The sequence below is a fragment of the Podarcis bocagei genome (assembly GCF_964188305.1).
Source record: "Podarcis bocagei genome assembly, chromosome: 6".
NCBI lineage: Eukaryota > Metazoa > Chordata > Lepidosauria > Squamata > Lacertidae > Podarcis > Podarcis bocagei.
This window is the reverse complement of record NC_138130.1, coordinates 49,275,654-49,284,255: the sequence shown is the minus strand read 5'-3', so window position 1 is coordinate 49,284,255 and position 8,602 is coordinate 49,275,654. Positions and strand designations below refer to the sequence as shown.

The 8,602-nt window shown below is 47.8% G+C and overlaps 1 protein-coding gene across 13 annotated transcripts in view; it reads left to right on the top strand.

Annotated features, from left to right (window-relative positions):
- Window positions 1–7,150: 7,150 nt before the first annotated feature.
- CASK (calcium/calmodulin dependent serine protein kinase) overlaps window positions 7,151–8,602 on the top strand; it is a 135,503-nt gene continuing 134,051 nt past the window's right edge. For 4 of the 13 annotated variants that reach the window (XM_081197159.1, XM_081197167.1, XM_081197166.1 and 1 more), the window contains exon 1: window positions 7,153–7,858. In XM_081197159.1, the coding sequence (XP_081053285.1) occupies window positions 7,800–7,858 (59 nt within the window). In that variant the 5' untranslated portion in view covers window positions 7,153–7,799. Of the gene's footprint in view, window positions 7,859–8,602 lie in introns of all 13 variants that reach the window. The other 9 variants (XM_081197161.1, XM_081197158.1, XM_081197169.1 and 6 more) reach the window with 5 other exon arrangements.

Here is an 8,602-nt window from a genome sequence, read left to right as displayed (position 1 = left end):
CTTACCCCATGCCATCAGCATACTTCGTGCAGCACTAAGTTAACTTTGGAGTAGGGCCACCATTGAGTCTGGGGTGACATCAACATTTGCCCCATGGCTACCTCACTGAGACTGTCTCTAGATTTTGCAGGCTCTGCAACAAGCTCGTTCTAATTTGGCTGCAGATGTCAGACTTCATTGGATATGTGACATCATCATGATGCCAAATCAGACAGAAGCCAACGCTTCTGGATCACTCTCTGGTGTCTTGTGTGTAAAAAGCGTAAGCTGTCAGTCAGGAACAGGATGCTGCTGCTGCTGCTGCTGCTGCTGCTGCTGCTGCTGCTGCTGCTGCTGCTAGGAAGCGAGGTAAAAAATTGTCCCTGTTCACAGTCCTTCCACTCACACGGAGGAATATTTAATTGTAGCCTGCAAACAGAGTGGCACAGTTGGGAATTGTTCTCATCTCAGTCCTACTCTGAAGTGGCTCCTGGCATGCTTTCAGGCATAAATCAAGAAAATACCAATTGGCATAGTCCCTAAAAGCTAAAAGACAGGTTTGTCTGCCATGGATTTGGAGAACTATGGGAAACCTTCTCTGGAACATCCTGTGTGTCTTAAAGGGACAGAAGGAAACGTTTGCGCTTTAGCCAAATAAGGCTCCTGGACTGGGTTATGGAGAGCTGCCCTTAGGCTTAGAATCAAAGACATGACACAAAAGAAAAAGCAACAGGGAGGGATGAGGAAAAAGCAAACTCAGGCACTGGTTCTTATAACCATCAGCTGGAATGTACAAAGTTCAAGGTGCAAAGTTGCTAGTCACATAAGAGAGAGCTCTGTTTCCTTCCTTTCTCTCTCTCTCTCTATTAGATGTTGATGGAATGACTGCTGTCTGGTGAATTAATAGGGGGAGGAGCCTGATGAAGCTGCCTTCATATCAAAGCTGATAGTAAGCTTCCCTTCTCTCTCTCTCTCTCCTCCAGAGCCAGCAGTTATGGAACCCTTTCCCTTACAATCCTGCCTGTGCCCAAATCTTACTGTGTTTCAGAGCTAATAGAAGACTTTTAATTTGAACTTGCTCTCATTGGCTGGGGATGTTGCTATTTGTTGTTGATAGCTTTAAGGGGGGGTGTTGTTTTATTGATCCATTTTGTAAGTATTTCTCCCAGGGATACTAGCTTTACATGGGGAGAGACTTTGAGTGGTGCATTCAAATGTGCTGTTTTGTCCCCTGCATCACGATGTGATATAATCCAATTAAAACTAGATCATGGTGTCCCCCCCCCCGAATATTCAGATACACTCAAGGAATGCATATGAGTAAAAACTTGAAAGTATATCAACGCTTTTAGTTTTATGGGACTTTTTGCAACATACTCTAACAGGCAAAAAAAAAACCACAAAAAAACAAGCTAAGTATTTCATAACAGGAAAAAGATTTAGATAATTCATGTCAAGTTGCCCAGATTTGGGGAATGGTCATTGCTTCCTGAAACATTATTTCTCCCCATATGACCCCAATATGTCCTCTATCCAAGAGGATATTTCCTATTTTATGTCAGCATTAAGGTGGAACCTTTAAGAATGACACATTTATTAAGAAGTTTATAAAGTACTCTAACAAGGCCTGCCTTTAGAATCACAATTTCTACTAAAATTTTGATTGTCTCCCCACCCGCAGTATACCTAACAGCAGCTTTGGGTGCAAATTAGATTGGAAAAACAGCACAGGGCAAAGGATCAATCATGCATTGGGGACTGTCTCTGGTTTAGGCTGGAGTCTACCAGAGATGCTTTTAGTTTTTTTAAAAAAAAAATAGTGGAAGGTCGGATCACAGGTCTACCATATAGCTTGGAGTCCAGAACTGTCCATTTTAATTGAAATGAGGAACAATGTGCAATTACTCCACTCTTCAATGGGCTCCACAGCAAAGTTATGCACACTACTGTGTGCAAATAAATCACCACAGGTCCGCCACAATAAGACACGGCAATATGCTATCATTTCTTTTTAAGATTTGTATCTTACCTTTTGCCTAACGTCTTAAGTGCAGTAATTCCATTATAAAACCTTAATATTGAAAACATAAAACAAATGGTCTCCACAAGGAAAGATAGGAGAGAAGGAGTGGGGGGCAAAAATGTATAATTCCAAAATATTGCAAGGTGGGGAAGGCAAGGTCAGTTCAGCTTATTTAGGAGCAACTGTATGACCAGGTCTTTGTGTACCTGCCTTGGCACTACTGCACTACAGCAGTAGGTCTGACATATTTAAACCACAATTGTGTCACTCCATGTGCTTTCTACCTAGAGCAAAAGTCACTCACCACTTCACAAGCCACCCGTTTTGCCCACACCTGTTAGGGCATGTGTGAATAAGACGCCCAGATTTGGTCTAGGTGCATCCTCTCTACCACACCTCTTAAGATAACTGGTGCTGTTCTCAAATTCTTCAAATTACATTTTGGGGAGTAGAGCTCCTTAGGTATGGCAATTATCTGTTGCAATCAGAGTTCTCTGGACTAGTGCGAATGTGTATCTGGGAATGGGTGGGTGTCAAGATACGATGTAGATATGAACGAAGCAAACCTGAAATTCTTGGCTGATTGAGTCTATTGTATGATCTGTTGTCACCACTGATCACACGAACGTAGGAAGCTGCATTCTGTCAGGCAAAACTAGTTGTCTATCTCCAGAAGTCTTCAACCATCCTGGCTTTTTATAGGTCCAAGAGGCTCTCAAAACGATTTACAAGAGGTTCACATTCAAAAAAGATTTGCACATATAATCAGAAATAACATGTCACCAGGCTTATTAAGGCAGCCTTTCTTGGTTTTCTCTGCTGTTGCCAAACCCAAGTCTTCCTTTGATGGCTGTTCCCAGGTAGTAGTTTCCACTAAGGTAAGGGAGTAAGGCTGAGCAGCTGATGAAGTCAAGTCTTCCCCCTTCCATACATTTGTATTGTGGCAGTACTACTGTTGCCACCCAGCTTAGTCAGGCTGCAACCCCTTAGCAGGTCCTGACTTAACAGCCAGTCTACTCTGACTGACAACAGAACTCCAGAGTTCAGGTCAGGTGCATATTCCATTACCTGCTACCTGATCCTTTTCACTGGATGTGCTAGGGATTGAACTTGGGATCGTCTACATGCAAAGCAGGATCCCTCCCATTTATGATGGAAGTCTATCTTGTTAATGACTGCTGCATTCCTCATCCACTGCATTACCAACAGATATCAACATTGAACTGGCTCAAATCATTCTACTGAAAATGAAAAATGTCCTTTTTAAGCAACATCCTAGGTTTGATCTTACAACCTCTTAAATTGAGCTTAGCCTGCATGCATCCACCCACTTATCTTTACTGCTGGTTAAACTAACCAAGTTAATACATAAAATGCAGTCTCTTAGGATTGACCTAAAGGCTGCATACTACAAAATCAGTTAGTCTAGCTCTAAATCAGATTACAGTACTACAAATACCTTATTTCATACTTTATAGTGATCTTTACTACACACTTTGGGAATCGGTTGGAGGCAGCAACAGGCTCTTAGCGTAACTTCAATTTTTATTAAACTATCCTATCTTCTACTGTTAAAAACCGATTCCAAGTAACAACTCACACTGTTTTTAAAGAGTTTCAGGTTCAGACTTTGCCAAGATTTGCAAAAGAAATTTTCCACTTGTCAGTATGACTGAAAAAAACTTTATCTTTATTCTCCAAAAAGAGTGAATGGTTGGTAGAATGGCAAACACAATTCAATGTAAGAGAGTATAAAGTGATGTCTATGCACAAACCCCACGTAATTTCACGTATACTCTCATGGGATCTAAACTGGTGGTGACTGACCAGGGAAAAGACCCTACGGTCATAGTGAAGATGTTGACCACAGGTGCAGCACAGAGAACAAGGCAGATTCCATGCAAGGGACCATTAGGAAAAGAACTGAAAATACAACAGCCAATCTCATAATGCCATTATGCAAATCTATTGTGTGCCTGCACTTGGAGTAATGTGTACAATTCTGGTCGCCTCATCTCAAAAATGATATTGTGCACCTGGGGAGAAAAAATCCAAAAGCATAATCAAAACAATTAAAGAAATGAAGCAACTCCCCTATGAGGAAAGGTTTTTGAGTAAAGAGGAGAAAGAGTAGGACAGAGGTGTATAAAGTTATGTATGATGTGGGAGAAGTGGGTAGAGAAATGTTTTTCTCCCTCATAGCACTAGAACTAGAATATTACTTGCTGGGCGTCCAAAGTGGAAAAAGTGCTGTTGAGCTCTGCTCATGTACTTCTCAGAGACATCTGGTTGGCTGCTTTAAGAAGAGATTGTTGGAATTAAATGGGTCACTGGCCTGATCCTGCAGGTTCTTTTTAGATTCTTCATTTAGGGGGCAGCGGGTGGTGCTGTGGGTTAAACCACAGAGCCTAGGACTTGCCAATAAGAAGGTCGGCGGTTCAAATCCCCGTGACGGGGTGAGCTCCCGTTGCTCGGTCCCTGCTCCTGCCAACCTAGCAGTTCGAAAGCATGTCAAAGTGCAAGGAGATAAATAGGTACCGCTCAGGCAGGAAGGTAAATGGTGTTTCCGTGCACTGCTCTGGTTCTCCCGAAGCGGCTTAGTCATGCTGGCCACATGACCCAGAAGCTGTACGCCGGCTCCCTCGGCCAATAAAGCGAGATGAGCGCTGCAACCCCAGAGTCAGCCACGACTGGACCTAATGGTCAGGGGTCCCTTTACCTTTACCTTTAATGACAGGGCTTAATGGAGTGTGGCACAGCCATTGCCACAACCCGTCTGGTTGTGCCAACATGACAAAGTGAGGGGACAGGAAAACTGCCTCTTTGTTATGCTAGCTCCTAGGCTGCTACACCAAAGGGTCTGGATCAGGCCTGTTGTTGTCACATGATGGCAGCAGTGCTGGTGCAGCTCCTCACCATGCTCTGTTTTGGGAATCTGGGATGCCACCTAGGCTTCCACCCCCCTGATTTTTGGGTAGGTGTCTAGAGGCACTCCTCCTTAGCAGGTCCAGGAGCAACTGTTTGGATTGCTTTATCCAGGCGTAGCAACACAACCCACTGCATGTTTACTCAGAAGTCACCAAGCTCAATGGGACTCACTCTTGTAAGTGGGAGAGACTAGCCTAAACAGTAGTCAAGATGGAATTTTCAGTAAAGACAGTACAGCAGGATACAATGTACAGAGGATGCTTGGGTTGCGAAAGTGATCTGTGCGATAGGCACGTTCGCAACCCGCAGAGTTTGCAATCTGCAGCGCCACATCTGCACACGTGTGGGTTGCGATTCAGCGCTTCTGCACATGTGCAAAGCACAATTTAGCGCTTCTGCGCATGCGCGATCGCAAAAACCCAGAAGTAACCTGTTCCAGTACCTCCGGGTTTCGGCGCGTCCGTAACCTGAAAAAACGCAACCTGAAGCATCTGTAACCCGAGGTATGACTGTAGATGTAACTGCAAGTCACCTTCCCATATGCAAAGATAACAAAGGGAGATCTTAGCTTGAAGGCCAGGCAAAAGTGTCATACACAGAAACAGTTGCACTACATATATAATTGCTGTGTCCATTTGCTTGCAGTTATTAATATACAACTGCAGTTTGAACCTATCCTGGGCAGAAAGGCACATCTGAACCATGTCTTTTGTGTACCCTTTCACTTCACAACAGTTTTATATAAATATCACAATTTCTCATTTTGCTTTCATGCTCTTGGGATATCAGATTCAGGAGCAGCACCCATAAAAGCTGCATTGGTTCATCTAGCCAAGCATTACCCAACCACTCCCACTGGTAGCAGCTTTCACAGGCTCTTAACTGAAGCTGTAGATTCCAGGAACTCCTGCACATAAAACACATACTCTTCCATTAAACTTCAGGCATACTAAACTTAAGTGGGAGAGTAAAAGGAGAACTTTGTTATGTGGTCACAGAGAAAGCATTTCACTCAACAGTGGAGTGGCAGAGCCAGGAAGGGATCCACCACTTATTTCACAGCAAGGATGATATCTACAGCAGCATTATTTATCACAGTCTATATACCAAATAAATAAGTGAGCTTTTCTCATAGATAAATTCACCATATAAGATAAAGTATTACAAAATAGTGAGCACACTTTAGAGTAAGCAAAAAAAGGTAGTTTGGTATTGAAGCCATAATGTCCACATAAGTAAAAAATACGTTTTTGTTCTGTAGTCTTAGAAGGGGTGTGACTACAAGCTCAGAGTTATGAGTATTGTCATGAAGTACGCCTATCTCATGTTGCAGCCTAACAAGTATGCTTTAAACCCACCTTTTAAAAATAACTACATTCCTACTTAAGTCAAACATCCAACACAAGCATTTTGGGGAGTGGGGGTAAAGAACCCAAACTTGTATTTTAATAAAACAGCATCCAGAAACAAAAACATCCCGCAAGCTCTTCTCCCTCTTGCTTAACAAGGAAAATGCAAATGATTAATTAAATAGCCAACAATGTGCTGCCTTTCAACGACATCCAAAATCAGCTCCCCAAGGCGGCTTCCTCGCTTTCCTTGTGCGGATCCGAAGAAAACCTGTCCGGCTGCCCCAGTCAGGTACCTTAGCGCCAAAGAGGCACGCCCGGCTACATTACCTGTCCTTCCTCAACCCCGTTTAACTTCTTGCACAAGCCAAACTGACTTCTTGTTCCCATAAAAACTACAGTCGCGGAAGACAGAAAACAGCGCTGAGGAGGAACCGCAGCTATTTCTCCGCAAACAGTACACGCTGCTGCGCCGCGCCAGGGAGCCGCTCTCACTTCTCCGCGCGAGCTCCTACAAGCCTCACTACGCTCTCCAAGCACAGGCTCCAAAGCTACTACAATGAAAGCCCGCCTGCCCGCCCCCCAGAAGAGCGCTACGGCGCCCCGCCTCATTTCCCCCTTCGCCTTCCCTATGACGTTAACACACCCGCGTCTGCGCAGAGCGCTCCCTTTGCGCCCCCTAGAGGGGGGGGTGTTGTGGGCGTGGCTCTGCGCGCGGTTCTGGCAAAGGACTTGTCAAATGGGGGAAGAGGGAGGGGGGACGAGAGAACGGCCGGGCGGGGTAGGGAGGAGGCAAAGAAGAAGAAGAAGACTGCGCGCGCGCACTTGGAAGAAGGGAGCGCGCGCGCTGGCTCTGGGCGGTTGCGTGACTGAAAGGTGGCGGCGGCGGCGCGCCCGCCCTCCATTAAACAGCTTAGCGCGGCAGTTGCTTGGCGCGTGGTCGGAGCCGCGCCTGCCTCTCCCTCGCTCCCTCCCTGTGCGCGCGCGTTCTCTCTCTCCCTCCCTCCCTCTCTCTGTCTCTCCCCGGCCCCTTAGCGTGTGAGTGTGCACCAGTGGGGGAGGGGAGGCGAATGAGGCGGCTCTGCCTTCCGCCGGTTCATCTCCGTATCCATCCCCTCCGTGGTCCCTGCTCCACCCCGCCCGCCGCCGCCGCCTGCCGGCATTAGCCTCCAGGGCCGCAGCGGTGGGGGAGCAAAGGGAAAAGGGTCGCGACGGACGGGGTGGGGAAAGGTGAGGACCTGGCGGCGGCGGCAGCGGCAGCGAGAGAGACGGAGAGAGACACGCGGGGAGGCTGAGGCCCACAGGAGGAAGGAACAAGGAGCGGCGGCGGCGGCGGCTGAAGGGATTCCCGGCGTGGCCGTTGGAGCCTCCGGGGCGGATTTGGATCTGTGCGGCGTGAGGCGGCTGGGATTTAACGCGGTGGTGGCGGCGGCGCGTCGTGCGGGGAGCGCGGAGGGGATCGTGCCCGCGCCCCCTTCCCGCCTCGGCCGCCCGTGTGGCGAATTGCCCCCATCTGGACCATGGCCGACGACGACGTGCTCTTCGAGGATGTGTATGAGCTCTGCGAGGTGATCGGCAAGTAAGTGGCGGCGGGAGAGGCAAATGGCCGGGGGGGGGGATGAGAGGGAGGGCGAGAGAAAGAGACGGAGGCGACCGTGACCGAAGCAGCAAAGCCTCCTCCCCGACGGGAGGTGGTGGTGGGGAGAGAGATGCTCGGATCCGTTCCCACCTGAGCTGCTGCTGCTGTTGCGGCCGCCGTGTCTGTCTGAGGCAGGGAAGGGGGAGAGAGGGACCGGCTCCATGGCGTTGGGGCTGAGTGACATGACAAGTGGATCCGCCGTGGCGCCCACGCGCTTTCACACGGTGGGGGAAGTGACTTGATAATGGGGGGGGGGCTGTTTCTTCTTCTCCTCCCTCCCCTCCCCCCCTCCTCGCCACCTTCGGGCACTCAGATTAAACCGGCTGTTTGCTCCTGCAGCTAACCTGGTTTTCTGCTTGCCCCGGTGTTGGCAGAGGTCTATGTGACCAGGAAGGTAGGCAAGGAAGGGATGAGGCGGGGGATGTTTTCCCTCCACATCTTTCTGCTCTTGTGTGGTGTGCCTGGTATATTTGCACGCCAGGTGCCTTCCTGTGCTCTGCTGCATAATAGCCCAGCTCGTTAGCGACGATGTAAGTGACACTCAGGTAATGCTCAGTTTCTCTGTAAATATTTCTCTCCCCCCCACCCCCACCCACTTGGAATAATAATGATGAAGAGTGCAGAAGGAGATTTTTGCCTTTCTGGGGCTTATGCAACTGCTTTTAAATCTATGTTCAAGAGCTT